Source organism: Prionailurus viverrinus, chromosome A1 (assembly GCF_022837055.1).
Source record: "Prionailurus viverrinus isolate Anna chromosome A1, UM_Priviv_1.0, whole genome shotgun sequence".
Lineage (NCBI taxonomy): Eukaryota > Metazoa > Chordata > Mammalia > Carnivora > Felidae > Prionailurus > Prionailurus viverrinus.
In genome coordinates this window covers 17,328,377-17,345,003 of record NC_062561.1, presented here as the reverse complement: position 1 = coordinate 17,345,003, position 16,627 = coordinate 17,328,377, and the positions used below count along the sequence as shown (strand labels likewise).

The window sequence follows — 16,627 nt, the reverse complement described above, 5'->3', positions numbered from 1 at the left end:
TTGTGCATTATTGGCTCTTGGGTGAGGAAAGGGGAATGTTCCCATCCTCCTGATGGTGGTAACATTTTGCTGTCAATGGTTTTGTGTTGAGGGGAGGCATGGACTCGAGTTTAAGAAAGATTAAATTGGTGGCAGTGGGAACAAGGGTTTGCAAGGGAAGACACACCAGGATGTGAAACCTGTGAATTCACGATAATCTACATGTGAGATGGAAAGGGTCTCTCTGGACTAGAGTAGTGCTGTTAGAAGCAGAAGGGAAGAGACAGAAGAGAGAAAACAGAAGGAGACATAAAAGGGGTTGGGGGAATGAAGAAATGAAGATGGTTCCTTATAGCATTCCTGACAGTCTGCTGGTCCAATGCTTGCGTGGCGTTCTGAAGCCTTGAAATCAAAGCCTGTGGCCCCAAACCCCCCAGCCCTATTCTGGGGCAAACAGCTCTCGGAGCTTTAGTTACCCCACTCAGAATACCACTTCTGCTGCCTACACCAGGGAATGGGAAGCTCAGTGAAGCATTCGTAATAATAAAGTATTTTACAAATATTATGTAATAGTAGACATCATACCAATGGTTTCCACAAACTCGTCACCCCTAGATACCAGTGACAGGGTAGAAAAGTCATGTATTTGGGGCCCCGATAGTAACTTTGTAGTGTACTAACTTTGTAAATTCAAGTCACCCTGAGTCAGTTGGCCTCTCTAAGACTCAGTCTTGCCATAGTAAAACAGGGATCATGACATCACCCTTCACCCTTGAAACGATTTAGCTCTGTACCTATGAAAATGCCTGGCGCTTAATAAATAATGGTTTCTTTGTGTACCTTTATTGTTTCCCCACGTACATCCCACAAAAATCCATATGGGAAAGATTTTTTGCCAACAAAACAAACTGAGCTGAAGTAATCGTTAATTATATTTACTATTTCTAAATTAAATCTCACGATCTTTCTACCTACGTTAACAGAAATAGATAAATATCTAGATAGCAGATAGGTGTTTAGTGTGGACTAGTAACTCTGTTTTGGCTGCCTGGCTTCCTCTCTAAGACCATTTAAAATAAAATTTCTGTACTTTATTTAAATACAGAATAGAATTGCTTATTAGTTTATAGACAAATAAGCTAAAGCAACCGGACATCATTTAAGTGATAGCAGAATCAACACTTCCTTCAAATGCCTCTTGATAAAATCATTCCTAATTTTTGTCACTAGTGGTTTTAAACGTTTTCATAAAAAAAAAAAAGACATGATCTATTTCAGGGGATTGTCAGGAGGATGATGTACAGAGGACCCAGGGCTGTGTTTGGCACAGAGTATAAGCTCACAAGCCACGTTACTATCCTTTTAACTTAACTGTCTCTTAACTGTCAAAGACCCTCCCTGGTAGGTTATAATCTTTTCCCTGAGTCTTCATGTTATTTGGAATGAAAACATTTTGACTCTCTTCCAGCTCCTCTCCGAGCCAAAAGATTCATCCACCCAACTTCTTCCTCTTTAATCGACTATGAGGGAGAGAAAAATATTCCAAGTAGTGGGTGGCGGTGTGGGGGGAGGTCCTCTCGGTTTGCTGCTCTCTCTGTTCCTCAAGAGGTTACTCACAATCGTCCCCCTGGTTCTCTTTTCTCAAGGCACAAACTATTTCTTGAGCTGGGACGATAAGACCTTCTCCGTTTTCTATTCCCAAAGCGGGATTATTTCATGATAATTGAGTTTCCCTCTAAGATAACCCCCTCCCCCCCTCCCTTTTTGGTGCAGGGAGCTACCTGTGGGATTTTATTTTCTATATGTTTATTATCTTTCTAGCTATTCATTTATTTTATTTTATTCATTTATTTAATGTTTATTTTTTGAGAGAGAGACAGACAGAGTGTGAGCAGGGGAGGGGCAGAGAGAGAGACGGAGACACTGAATCCGAAGCAGGCTCCAGGCTCTGAGCTGTCAGCACAGAGCCCGACGTGGGGCTAGAACCCACAAGCTGTGAGATCATGACCTGAGCCGAAGTCAAACATTTATCTGACTGAGCCACCCATGTGCCCCAAGTTATTTGTTTATTAACAGCCTTGTCTGACGGGTTTCTTTGTTAAACAAGTTCAAATACTGAGATTAATACTGCAAACTATAAACTTTTAAAAGCAAGACAAAACAGGGGCACCTGGGTGGCTCACTCGGTTAAGCCTTTGACTTCAGCTCAGGTCATGATCTCATGATTCATGAGTTCAAGCCCCGGGTCGGGCTCTGTGCTGACAGCTCACAGCCTGGAGCCTGCTTCAGATTCTGTGTCTCCTTCTCTCTCTGCCCCCTTTCCCCACTTGTACTCTCTCTGTCTCTCAAAAATAAACATTAAAAAAAATAAATAAATAAAAGCAAGGCAAAACAAACAAAAAGGAAATAAATTAAATTGATTATCGCTTCCATTCTTCCTCATGAGACTGGAAAAATTTCATCACCTAGCAGTAAGCAGCATTATAAAAGAAAACTGTACAGAGGGAGAAAGCGTACATAGGTGTGACTTTTGCCTTTTAAAAACATTAAATCAAGAAAGCCAAATGGATTGATGCGGCCAACTTTGAAACTTAGTCCCACTACGAAACCAAGCATAATACGAATGTGCATAATTCTCTCACGCTCTTATTTTTCTGTCTAGAAGGTTGTGCCTGATGTTGTTCTGCCTGGTAGGAGGAATAACTTTCAAGTAAATTAGCACTTACCATCATCTTTGTCAGGGACGATTGTAACCCGAGCCCTTGGGTATTCTGATCCAATCCTCCCGCCCATGGGCACGCTCAGAAGGACATGGAATGTTTCCTCCTCTTCATACAGGGAGTCGTCAATAACAACGATGCGACACGTTTTTTCACGCTCATGTCTGTCAAAGTGGATGACACTGGTGTGGTCTTCGGGTCTGGATATGTAATCTGAGTAGGACAGCACCGACGTCGGCACAGTTCCGTCTGCCGTACCTGGGGACAGAGAATCCAAAAGGTGTTTATGTAGAACATATTACACAAGCGCGTTTCCAGAAATGATTATTTTCACATGCAACATCTTCACGGTCAATTTGTATATGTGAACCTCCCTGGAAATTACCATAGCACCTACATGGTATTCTAGCATTACGCGTCACCTTCACAGTGGTCTCAAGCATACAAAGAGTATTACATTTCCAGTGTTTTCTCCTCTACTTCCTGCCACTGGTCTTTCAGAACAACACAATATTACAAAATAATAGCTTCTACTATTCAAATGCTTACTGTGTGCAGGCAAAGTGCCAAGTGCTTTACATGCATTGCCTGATTAATCCTCTCAACCACGCTATTGGGGTTTACAGAGGTTAAATCACTTGCTCTGGGACCCAGAGCCCAAGGCTGACCCTGTAGTCTGTGTTTCTGACCACTATTCTTTATTATCTTCCAATTCATACACACACACACACACACACACACACACACACATTAATGGGAATTTTCATGAATGCTCAGATATCAACTGCACATATGACCTTTTGACCTTTTCTTTTACATTTTTAAAAAATCTACCTGTTTCCTAGGAAAGTATTTAGTATATTAATGAATATTATATATTAATTTTAATTTGGTATTACATAAAATCATCTTTCAGAGGAGGCTTACTAATGAGCAAAAGAAACATTTTGAAATTTGGTTGAAATGAGTTTCAAACTAGTTTACAATGATTTTCTTTTGAGTATGCATTTCTTTGTCTCTGTCTCTCTCTTTTTTAAATAACTCTCTCCCACTTGATCAGGTCTGGGTGGGGAAAGGGGACTTCAATTTCTTACATTCCAAATGGCTTTGAGTGTTAGGATAAGCAACCACAAGAATCAGATGTATTTTGATAGGTAACAGCAGTCCTTCCAGGCCCTCTTGGAAGAGGTCCCCAGAAGTGTAACAGTGCAGGAAGACTTCTGGGGAAGTGCAGCTTTTTTCTTTATGAAAACTGGAATAATAAAACATACCCCTCAAGGCATAATGTTCTGGCTCCAACATGTCAAAGAGGCTTATTTCTATGTCTTTGCAGGGACAGTTCAGTTCATTGGCAAGTCAAGCTACCTTGTTGTGTATAACAGACCACCATCAATTCCTGGCTCACGTCTCCACTTCTTCGGATGGGAATGAACAGCTCACCCACATCTTCTTCAACGGAGTATTCCGACTGGGGAATAAATACAGTGGACTCTAAAGAGAACACACAATCACAGTCACTATTACTTTTATCTGAACTTCAGCAATCCTATGCAAATTAACATTGCTCTAATCGTCAACTTTCCCACTTGCGTGTTCTTTGAGAATGCCACCGTGTGAAGGGAAGGAAAGAGAAGAGGGAGGCAAAAGCAGGTATAAAGCATGCAGGCTCTGGGCCAGTGAATTCCTAGCCTCAAAATAAGACTCAACATTGCAAAAATAGATACATAGATAAAAATCTCTGGTAATTGCGTTTTTCCTCAATTAATAAAGCTGCTGACATACTTCCTTTAAACACAGCTTTGTTCACTTGACAGATCAACACCTTCCAATGGTGTAGACAAATTTTAGAGGCAGACGAGACCTTGGAAGTCACCTTGTCCTACCTCGTACTTTACAGATGAAGAAACCAGAGAGTTGAACTTATTTGCAAAGGCCTCTTTCTGGGTAAGTCAAAATTAAAACTCAAACCTTGTAATGTCTAACTCTAGTACCCTTTTTTTTTTAAGTTTTTAAAAAAATGTTTATTTTTGAGAGAGAGAGAGAGAGAGGCAGAGCATGAGCTCTGGGGAGGGGCAGAGAAAGAACAAAGAATCTGAAGCAGGCTCCAGACTTTGAGCTGTCAGCACAGAGCCCGATGCTAGGCTCGAACCTGTGAGCTGCAGGATCATGAGCTGAGTGGAAGTTGGACGCTTAATCGACTGAGCCACTCAGGCCCCCCAACTCTAGTACTCTTTTTATCTCAAGTCTATTTATCAGCTATAAGGACCATACGTGTGGTTTTCTTCCTCTCCTAGACAAATAACAATGCAGAGTATACAATATTATATTTTTATAATAAGTCTAAATGATTCATTTTTAAGGTAGTTGAAAGGCACACTAAATAACAGAATGACATAATTAAATTGTTGAAAATACAGTTCAATGTGAAGCTATGTTTAGTTCAGGATGACATTTAGTTCAATAATTTGACATGATAACTCTTAATAGATACTTTGGTATTTGACTGGGAGTCTGTTTCACTGAAAGTCTCACAAACACATAAAAAAAACGCTTCATGGTTATTTTTAAAACAGTAAGCCACTTTGCTTTTCATGATTATAAAAGACCACTGGAACAGGAGACACAAGCCGCTCGAGGTCCGTGTTCCATCCTCTCCACCCTGCCCTGTCCCCCAGGAGCTGACTACTGTGAACCACATCAAAGGTTTCCCTTGTGCTCTGGCTTCTAGTTGGGTCAGCCAAAGGGAAGCACAGGCAGGACTTGGAGGTCAAGAGCAGAATGGGGTCTGTGCCATTCATTCCCCTGGCTCCCTCAGGGTTCAGGGCTGACCACACCCCTTCCCCCAAGTAAAGGTCATGGTGCCCGCTGAACTCTCTAGCTCACTCTCTGGGCTCAGCTAACGTCTTCTTCCCTTTCCCTCAGGCCTAGAGGTGGTAATGGTGCCCACTCTTATTCCTTGGGGCACTTTACCATGCCTGGTGGTTTCCTAATCTTTGACCTCAATGTTGTAAATAGTCATATTATTACATTCTTTTAAAATTACTTAATGTAATTTAAGCTATTACATAAAAAAAATGAGTATGTGGGGGTGCCGGGGTGGCTCAGTCAGTTGAGCATCTGACTTCGGCTCAGGTCACGATCTTGTGGTCTGTGAGTTCAAGCCCCGCGTCAGGCTCTGTGCTGACAGCTCAGAGCCTGGAGACTGCTTCAGATTCTGTGTCTCCTTCTTTCTCTCTGCCCCTCCCCCACTTACTCTTGTCTCTCTCCCTCTCTCTCTCTCTCTTTCTCAAAAATAAACATTAAAAAAAATGAGCATGTGGTTTATTTCTTCTGAGATTCTCACTGATACACCAATTTAAAAAATGGTACCACTAAAAAAATGATGGGTGGATATAAGGTTTTATAACTAATTATTCTTTTATCAAACATTGGTTGGGTGACTTTTACTTGCCAGACATTCCTACTAGGCAGAGGGGATATGGAAGGAGACAAAATTCCTGACCTTACGGAGTTTTCATTTTATTTGGGGTTGGGAAAGAGGAAGAAAATAAACAAATATACAAGAATATGTAGTATGCCAGGAGGTAATGAATTATGTGAAGAAAATAGAGTGTGCTGAAGGGGACAGGGGCTAAGGCAGGGGAATGTGCCACGGTCGGCCTGTGTTATATGGGAAAGTATCTGTGACAGAGTCTCATTTGAGATGAGACTTCAAGGTGGTAATGAGATGCCTTACATACATAGTTTAGAGAAGAGAATTCTCGGCAAAGGAGTGAACAAGTGAAAAGGGCTTCAGGCCTGGGTGTGCCAGGTGTGCACGAGGAATGGCCAGGAGGCCAATGTGGTTTGAGTAAGTTGGGTAAAAAAGAGAAGGCAGGACATGGGACCACAGCAGCAGTGACGGGGTCGGTGCCGGGAAGATCACTTGGCACTTCAGGATCGTTGGGAGGATGTCGGGTCTTACTCGGAGTAAAATATTGTGTAAATAATCAAAGACCAACCAATGGGATGAAAACAAGCACAGGCCATTTATTCACTGCGCCATAGCAAAGGAGTCGGCCACTATCACTTGTCTTTAGCAGAGACTCAAAGGCAGGCCGAGGGGTGAGAAAACTGTATAGCGGGAACAAGGGAAGGCTACAGGGGCACCCTGGCTGGAGGCTGTGGGTACAGGGAAGCTGTGGGCAAGCTAACTAGAAGCGGGGCATCCTATGTGACTAGTTAAGGCTGCACATCCGGTTTCTGTGGTCGGTCTTAAGTTGAAAATGAGGGCAAAATGAAGGAAGCTGTCAGTTATTGATCAAATTTTGACCATCTGGGGCTGACTGCTATGGACAGAGGCTGTGGTTTGGCTTCCCAGTTGCTGTAGGCTGTGGGTCAGAGTTGTATTTTAATACGTGGTCTGTCCGTTGTCTCTGGGTACACCCATCCAGCTCTCAATATAAAAGCATGAGAAGGCTTTAAACACGGGGATGCTGTAAGCTGCCATATCTTAAGGACGTTATTTTTGGCTGCTGTGAGATAAAGAGACACTGAGGGCCCAGGAGCTGGCCAGGAGCTCAGTTAGGCTTTGCAGCCGTCTAGGAGAGAGATCACAGCAGACGACCAGGCAGCGGCAGTGGAGCTGGGATAACACGGCTGTGTGCAGGACATACAAAGGAAGAGCCAAAAGAATTTTCTGACGGATCAGATGTGGTACGTGAGAGAGCAGAGGAGTCAAGGGTGATTCCAAGCTTTGCTATCTTGACCGGCCAGAAAGATGACATTGCTGTTTATAGAGACTGCAGGAGAATCAGATGTGGGGCGCAGATCAGGAGTTTCATTTTGGGCATATTAAAATTGAGGTTTGAATTTTAGCTGAGATGTCAAACGAGCCAGCTGAGCATACAATCCTGGATTTCAGCGGACAGGTCCAGATTGGAAATAGAAAAATAGAAAAGTGTGAGGCACCAGCATTTTGCTGTAGGTGAAGTCTGAGTCAGAATAAAATCAGTTAGGGAGGGATTGTAGATAAAGAAGACAATGGATCCAAGCACTAACCTCGGGGCAGTTGGAGGTCAGGGAGATAAGGAACGCTGAGCAAAGGAGGCTGAGGAGGGGTCCCAGGGATGAGAACAACCAAGAGAGTGTGTGGATACTGGAGGTCAAGTGCAAAAAGTGTTTTCAGAAACAGGGAATGAAAGGGCCTCTGGGTGGCTCTGTCAGTAAAGCTTCAGACTTCAGCTCAGGTCATGATATTGTGGTTCATGAGTTCTAGCCCCGCATCGGGCTCTGTGCTGACAGCTCAGAGCCTGGAGCCTGCTTCAGATTCAGTCTCCCTCGCTCTCTGCCCCTCCCCCACTCGTGTTCTGTCTCTCTCTCTCTCTCTCTCTTTCTGTCAAAAATAAATAAAAAACATAAAAAAAAAAAAAACAACAGAGAACAATCAAATGTCTCAAGTGTTGCTGACAAGTCAAGAAAGCTGAGAATCGATCATTGGATTTAGCAAAGGGAAATTACTGGTTACCTTTATAAAAACTGTTTCAGTGGAGTGGAGGGGACAAAAGCCTGAAGGAATTGGAGGAGAGAAACTGAGAAGACAGCAGGCACACTTAAAAATGTTTGCTGTAGGGGCGCCTGGGTGACGCAGTCGGTTAAGCGTCCGACTTCAGCCAGGTCACGATCTCGCGGTCCATGAGTTCGAGCCCCGCGTCAGGCTCTGGGCTGATGGCTCAGAGCCTGGAGCCTGTTTCTGATTCTGTGTCTCCCTCTCTCTCTGCCCCTCCCCCGTTCATGCTCTGTCTCTCTCTGTCCCAAAAATAAATAAATGTTGAAAAAAAAAATTAAAAAAAAAAATGTTTGCTGTAAATGGGAACAGAGTGACATCTAGAGAAATATCTTGTTTATTTATAAGAGGAGTTTTTTTAAGGGCAAAATTATTCCTACTTGTATGAAGTGGGATTTTACCAAACATAAAATAATATAGAAATCATCATAGCGCTTCATTAGAAAAAATACACAAGGTGCCATGAAATATTCAAGTCGGGTCTTCAATGAGTTCCAATGAGTTTCTTTTCATGGAAATTAAGTCTGGTACCACCTAGGTTTTGGCAGTCCTCAGGTCATTTACTCCAATGGCATTCGTAGAAATATTACAGAAAGTTTGGTTTCTTTGTTGGGGGTCGGGGGAGAAAGTGAGTGGGGGAGGGGCAGAGGGAGAGGGAGAGAGACAACCCCAAGCAGACTCCACCAGTGTGGAGCACAACTCAGGGCTCATCTCACAACCATGAGATCACGACCTAAGCCAAAATCAAGAGTTGGACGCTTAACCGGCTGAGCCACCCAGGGGCCCCAGTTTTGTTTCTTTATTAAAGTTTGCTGTGGACTGAATGTGTCCCTCAAAATTTCTGCATCGAAGTCTTAACTCTCAAAGTGATGATATATGGAGGTGGGGACAGTTGGGAAGTAATTAGGTTTAGATGAGGTCATGAGGGAGGGGCCCTCATTTTGGGATTAGTATCTTTATAAGAATAGGGAAGATCTCTCTCTCTCTCTCTCTTTCTCTCTCTCTCTCCCCCCAGGTGTCCAGAGCTTGCTTTTAGCTCTGAAACTCACTCCTACACTTGGTCTGAAAGAGGGTAAACAGGTCCAGCACCACATTTAGGTCTTTCGTTGACCTAATGTGGGCAGAAATGTGCATCTGTGGGAGAAACTGGAAAAGGCGAGATGAGGAAAGGCTTTCCTGCTAGGTTTTTCCAGTTCATATCATTTTTCAACTTCATTTTATATATACAGGAGAGCTTATACACAGACTGCCTCAAGTAAGCATAACTTTTTAAAACCCCTGAAAGTGGCATTTGTTTTTTTATCAGCCTTAAAAATTATTAGCTCATATGTATGGAATTCTTAACTATTTGCAAAGCCCTATTCTAAACACTTTACATGAGGGATGCCTGGGTGGCTCAGTCGGTGAAGCGTGCCGACTTAAGCTCAGGTCATGATCTCACAGTTCGTGAGTTCGAGCCCCGTGTCGGGCTCTGTGCTGACAGCTCAGAGCCTGGAGCCTGCTTCGGATTCTGTGTCTCCCTCTCTCTCTGTGCCCCTCCCCCGCTTGCACACTGTCTCTCTTTTTCTCTTAGAAATAAATAAACATTAAACACTTCACACATATCGGCTAGTTTTATCCTGGCAACAATCCTTTCACATAAGAACTATTATGATTGTCATTTTATCTCTGAGGACACAGAGGTTCAAAACCGGCCGAAGCTTAGGCCGGTAGGTAGTGATACCCATATTTGAACCCAAGAAGTCCATCTCAAAGCCCAAGAGAGTAACTGCTGTGATCCACTTGTGAAAGAAGAGTGCTCGGATCGGCCGGCAGCTGCACTTAGGCCAGAAGGCCCAACTGAGCTTATAAGAGACATAAATTACTGCTAAAAAGCTGGCGGGGACAGCAGAAGCAGAACAAAGGAAGCTAAAAACAAGTATTTGAAAATTTGTTTAGACATCTAATGTATTCATAGAATTCTATATATAAACTTATAAAAGTGTTATGTAAGGAACAAAATCTGCATGATGGTCATACTGACAAAGTTACAGAAGTATTATAGAAGTTATGTGCATAAATGTACAATAATATGCTTATGAATATAACACCTGTATTATGTAATATAGCAGCATATCATTTGTCAGATCCCAACTAGCCCATTAGATGGAAACCATAGCAGTCTCTGGGAGGGTGTTCTTTGAAAGACAAAGCAAGAGTGGTATTATAGAAATAGTAAACTCTGCTAAGTAAATAGAGATACGTAGACAAAAATGACTACAGGGTCATCCTCTCTAACCCTTAACACTGGCTTTCCCATGTAGTAGGTCTATGAGTGACTTTTATTTCCTTTTCTTAAATTTTTTTTTAATGTTTACTTATTTATTTGGGGGGGGGGGAAGAGAGAGAGAGAGAGAGAGAGAGAGAGAGAGAGAGAGAGGTTACTCGTGAGCAGGGGAGGGGCAGAGAGAGGAACAGAAAGAATCCCAAGCAGGCTCCACACCATCAGCCCCCTGTGGGACTCGAACACATGAACCGTGAGATCACGACCTGAACTGAGATCAAGAGTCAGATGCTTAACCGACTGTGCCACCCAGGCACCCCTGGCTTTTACTTTTTTAAATCTTTCAGAATTCTTGACAATGAACATGTGTTACTTTTATAGTTTCAGATTGGTTTCATTATTCTGTAAGTGCAAAGATGAAGCTGAGTAAAGTGAATGCATTCGTCATTAGTCACTGCAACTCGATTGTAACGAGTGCTTTGAGCTGCAATTACAGTTTTTATTTTTAGGTTTGACTGTGCTGTAACTTTGGCCAAAAATGACTTTTGTTCTCAGAAATAAAATAGTTGTAGTTACATTTGAAAGCTACTGTTCATGCCAGTCTTTTCTCAATTATACTGAACAGATCAAAAAAAAAAAACCAGATTCTACTAAAACCAAGATGGAACAAATTATCTTCTAAAAATCTCTGTTACAATAGAACAGAGAAAGCAAAGGCAGTGCATGGACAAAGGCACTGAGTGTTTGTTGTCTTTAGAAAGTCTGGAACATTCAAAAGTAACACAGAAGATGTTCCGGTACCTCCTCAGGCTACCATGCTGTCCTCAGCCTGCTCGACAAGTGGCACCGAGTAGGAGTCTGTCCCTGACACGTTTGATCTTGGACATCTCTCTTACATTTCTACGGTCTGTTTTTCACTCTCAAACAGACATAGTAATTAGTACAGGTTAATTCAACAGGGACTTGAAAAAGACACAAATGAGAGTAATGAAAACATCTAAATAACATGCTTACAAGTGTTTTTTTAATGGAAGGGTTTTTTTTTTAATGTTCTTTATTATTTATTTTTGAGAGACAGAGCACGAGTGAGGAGGGAGGGGGGGACAGAAGATCAGAAGTGGGGTCTGCGGTGACAGCAGTGAGCCCATGTGGGGCTCGAACTCAGGAACCATGAGATCGTGACCTGAGCTGGTCAGGCGCTCAACTGACTGAGCCACCCAGGCACCCCACATGATAGTAAGTATTACAAGCTCACAACAGGATGCCGTGAGATCCAAAAATTATCCTTTAGCACTAGGCAAATGTTGGTAAGAGTGAATCTTAGGGTAATCTTTGTGCATATCGTTAAAAGTTTTTATTTTGTGAATGTAGAAACTTTCAGGAAGTTTTACAACACTACAATGGCTTTATTTTACACCACCTTTTTTCATATCCACCTTTTGGTGCCAGAAATGTACAGATGTGTGCTGTAATTTTAGCCGGTATTTCAAATTGTTTGCTTCTCTTAAGACAATGACCTGTGCTTCACGGCAACAGGATTCAAAAAGGAAAAAAAAACAAACAAACAAACTTCCACTCTCACTGAAATTGAATTTTTTCATGCTTCTTTCTCATTTTGGTGTCATAGCTGCCGTGGATTACCATTTCATTAATTCTGGACCTTCAAATTTGGTAGCCAATGATCTCCCTATGTCAACTGTGACAACAGTACCAACTTCTAGAAAGAATAATTAATGTTTGTGTTTCATGTTACAGCCTATGTCATCTGAATTCCACTGCATGAAACGGGTTGGCTCACTCAGCACACAAAAGTTTGCCTTTTCTTTGTAGCCAATACGATTAGCATTCTTGACATTAAAGTTCTACTTTTCTTTGGAATGGGATGTTTATTCGCTACTGTATATTGTACAGAATTAACCTAATCTCGTCATACAGAAAATGATTACACAGACCAAATATTTAATTCCCTGGGTTCACGGTTGATTTTTGGTATCATAAAGGTATCAGAACGAGCCCCTTTCAATCAGAAGTTTGCAGATACTTCAAGTATGTACATAGTAAATAATTGCACGAAATACTTAGGGACTTTAGACATCTATGTTTGGTATCTGTACTCGAATACCTATATCTGAGGTTGTAGTCTCCTAGTAAAGTACAAAAAACTAATTTACTCTGGTTAGAAATTATACGAGGTAAAAAAGGAATGGGATCTTAATGTAAAATAAGTTTTAGCTCTTACCTATTTTCCTCTTAACAGAAATGAAAATGCTTAATGTTAATTAATATCTAGATGCTTCTCAGAGTGAGAAGAAATGGTGTTATGTCTGACAGTTAGGGAACCGAATAAACAGGAAATCGAGAATCTTCTTTCAGGCTTCTCCTGTGGGTGCTGATTGCTCCTTTATCACAGCACATAACATTGTACATTGTTAGTTATAATAATTTTGTGGAGTGCAATCACCTAATGATACCCTTTCAAAATTAGTATGCCTTCTTCACTGTAGCATCCCTACCTCTTAGCAGAATTCCTGGCATGTAGCAAAAACTCAATAAACAGCTGTTGAACGTACAGATACATAATGCTGAAGCAGTCTTGATTATCTTTCTAGAATACTTGGTTTTGTTCACCTATACGAATATATTTTTGGCTTGATATATAAAGGGAAAATTAATAGAATAAGAAGAGAAGGAATCACTTTGTTCTTGGCTCTGTTTGTTCGTTTCATATACAAGAATGGGTGAGACAATGCTGCTGTTGGCAAAGCATGTGGTTTAATTAGGATATTATTTCTTTTCAGTCCCAAGAAATGACAGAAGACTGTAAAACTCAGAGAATAGAGAGAAGGGCTTCGTAGAAAAAAATCTCTATATATTCAAACCCTGGTTCTGGCACTTATTAGCAGAGGACTTTGGGGAAATACATTCTTTGAGCCTCAGAGATCCGATTTGGAAATTGACATATCAATCACAGGTTTACATGAGATATGATTGCCCAGCTCCTAATGCAGGGTCTGGCTCAACCGTGGATATTCAAATATGGTAGAGATTGGCATTGTGATTACTATCTTACCCTTGACCTATGGAATAATCCTTTTGGAATTCTCTGGGTTAGGTTAGAAAAAAAGGGCAGAAGGAGTAACAGTGACCCGAAATTTCTTCAAAGCCCTTCTTGTCTTATGGCCATCTGCTGTCTGCTGTTGATTCAGTCCAGCCTCATCACAGCGGGTCTTTCCACCACAGCTAATTGTTACCGCCCTCAGATAAAGGGTAATCTCACCCATCTCTGACAACGCTAAAGACAACCAATCGACCAAGTGGTCGATTGAGGCAGAGATTTAAGGATGGCACTATTTCTCAGGTTCTTCATCCAGACAACAAGTTAAATGGTTTATGCACTTTAAAACCCCTCCCGGGGCGTCTGGGTGCCTCAATCGAGTAAGCGTCTGACTTTGGCTCAAGTCATGATCTCGCAGTCTGTGAGTTCAAGCCCTGCGTCAGACTCTGTGCTAACAGCTCAGAGCCTGGAGCCTGCTTTGGATTCTGTGTCTCCTCTCTCTACCCCTCCCCTGTTCTCTCTCTCTCTCTCTCTCTCTCTCAAAAATAAATAAATATTTAAAAAATTTTTTTAAAACCCATCCCAACTGGAACTGCATTTGTAAAGGATGGAGACTGTGGAATCAAACTGAAACAAGGAAAGATAACAGTGATAGACGACTGAAAAGTAAGGTAAAAATCTTGACAATAAGAGCAGATTTTCCATGGGAGTGCCTCCAAGGCCACAAGAACCTGGGACAAGGGAAGTATGCCAAAGAGAGATTAACATCTCTGGTTAGCAGTCTGTTTTCTTCTTATTCTAGTTTTCCTCTTTGTATCGCAGACTTCAATTTTTGAGGACATTGAATTGATTGATTTACTCAATAAATGACTAAATGACCCCATTTGTCTAGAAAGCTATTGATCCCTACAATCATGGCAGAATGGTGTGTCCCTCTTTTGTGCGCCCATAGCACTTTGTTAAGTAGAAGGAAAAGTTCTCCATTTTCAGTCCTCTTTCTTCATGCGACAAAGTATGTCTGTTCTAGGGGTGCCTGAGTAGCTCAGTCGGTTAAGCATCCAACTCTTGGTTTCAGTTCAGGTCATGATCTTATGGTTTGTGGGATTGAGCCCCACCCACATCAGGCTCGTGGCTAACAGCATGCAGCCTGCTTGGGATTCTCTCTCTCCCTCTCTCATTCTGCCCTTCCCCACTGTCGCTGGTTCTCTTTCTCTCTTTCTCTCAAAATAAATCAATAAACTTTTAAAAAAACTGAAAAAAGATCTCAAAAAATACATTCTAGACAAAAATGTGGGCTTCTGAAGTCCCATCTGACAGTTGAGCTGTCCTTGCATGGCCCCTCTCTCACTGGCAGGGCAAGTACCAACATGGCAATGAGATTTGCATGTGAACTGTAGGAGATTAGCTCCCTTCTATTCATGGCCACCCAGGGTGTCCAGGGATGAGGAATGGGGTGCACTTGCTCCCAGTGGTGACTGCCCTTTGAGGCAGGCTGCCTTCTTGCACACAGGATGCAGGAAGACATAGTGACTGGGCCCACTCCTTAGAGAATGGTCATTTCTATTGATCATAGAGCTTGGCTTTCCAGCCAGAAACCAGGCTGTGTTCTTGGAACCATGTGTTCCCAGCCAGACATTCAAAACATCTGGAGGCATGAGACATATTACAGAACATCCATATGGGTACTGAATAGTACTTGAGGCTAGATAAGTAACTACTTAAGTGTATGTCATATCTCCGCAGTAGATGTAGATACTCATGTATTGAATAAAACACATAGTCAGGGGTGCCTGGGTGGCTCAGTCTGTTGAGCGTCTGACTTCGGCTCAGGTCATGATCTCATGGCTCGTTGAGTTTGAGCCCCAAGTCAGGCTCTGTGCTGACAACTCAGAGCCTGGAGTCTGCTTTGAATTCTGTGTCCCTCTCTCACTCTGCCCCTTCCTCGCTCATGCTCTGTCTCTCTCAAGAATAAAACATTAAAAAATTTTTTTTTAATGCAGAGTCATTTAAAATCTTTACCTAAATCACAACTATGTAAGTTAAAAAATATAAATGGATAGAGTATTATAAGACTATAATTATGAACATGTGAGAATTCAGGATGTATGTATGTATATGCTTGTGTGTGTGTGTGTGTGTGTGTGTAGAAAGAGAGAGTTTATGTTAGTAAGTTGTTTGTTTTGTTTGTTTTGTCACAAAACATGGGAGCAAGTATTCTAAAATTTGTCACATGTAAAATTGAGAGCATTCTATAAACTAACCAAGTAAAAAGATCTACAAGTATGGAGATAATAGGGAGTGAAAGAATGTATATAAAATGTGTTAATTGTGCTGTTTGTCGGTAGTGAGTATGTGATGAATTTCAATTATTATCATTATCTGTAGCTGTTATGGGTAAGTAAGGAACTGGGAAAAGCTCTTTTATTAACTGGCTAGTAAACAATTTCCAGAATAAAATGAAGCAGTAGTGGTTATTTCCTTTTCTTGCTGCCATAACACTTTGTTTATACTTTATTGCATCACATCACATTCTATTGCAATCATTTATTGGTAGGGCTCTCTTTCCCATTAGACCATAAGCTCTTTGACAGAAAGATTTCTATCCTATTATCTTTGCATCCCTAACACATAGCGCTGTACCCAGCACACATACGAGCTGAACACATTTTGAATGCATGCAAAATAGAATCTCATAACACGACCTAGAACTAATACATAGAGGGGAAGGTTAGAGGCATAATAGTTCCTAGGGCTAGCAAATTTCTATATGAAGAGTTACAAGAGAGTGTAGAAAGAAATAGTCAAAATTTTGAAATGGTAGGGAGAGTGACCCTTTAATGGTGGGGAACAAGGGCTCTTTAATCTCTTAAGATGAAATCTAACAATGTTATTTGGGATACTAGAAATAACAACAGTAGTATTGTGTTTATGTTTTATAGAATTCTTTCACAAGAATGATGCAACATGAGACTCATTAATTTTTCTTATTTTGTGCATTAGGAAACTAAATCTTAAGAAAAGGTGTTTGATTTGATTAAGGTCATAAAACTAGAAATGGTAGAATT

At 41.5% G+C, this 16,627-nt stretch overlaps 1 protein-coding gene across 2 annotated transcripts in view; it reads right to left on the bottom strand.

Annotated features, from left to right (window-relative positions):
* FREM2 (FRAS1 related extracellular matrix 2) overlaps window positions 1-16,627 on the bottom strand; it is a 168,450-nt gene that overhangs the window by 66,367 nt on the left and 85,456 nt on the right. For both annotated transcript variants that reach the window (XR_007154629.1, XM_047869874.1), the window contains exons 5-6: window positions 4,065-4,190; window positions 2,706-2,957 (exon numbers count right to left, since the gene is read on the bottom strand). Coding sequence is in view for 1 of the 2 variants with exons in the window: in XM_047869874.1 (XP_047725830.1) it covers window positions 2,706-2,957; window positions 4,065-4,190 (378 nt within the window). In the remaining variant the exon portion in view is untranslated. The remainder of the gene's footprint in view (window positions 1-2,705; window positions 2,958-4,064; window positions 4,191-16,627) is intronic.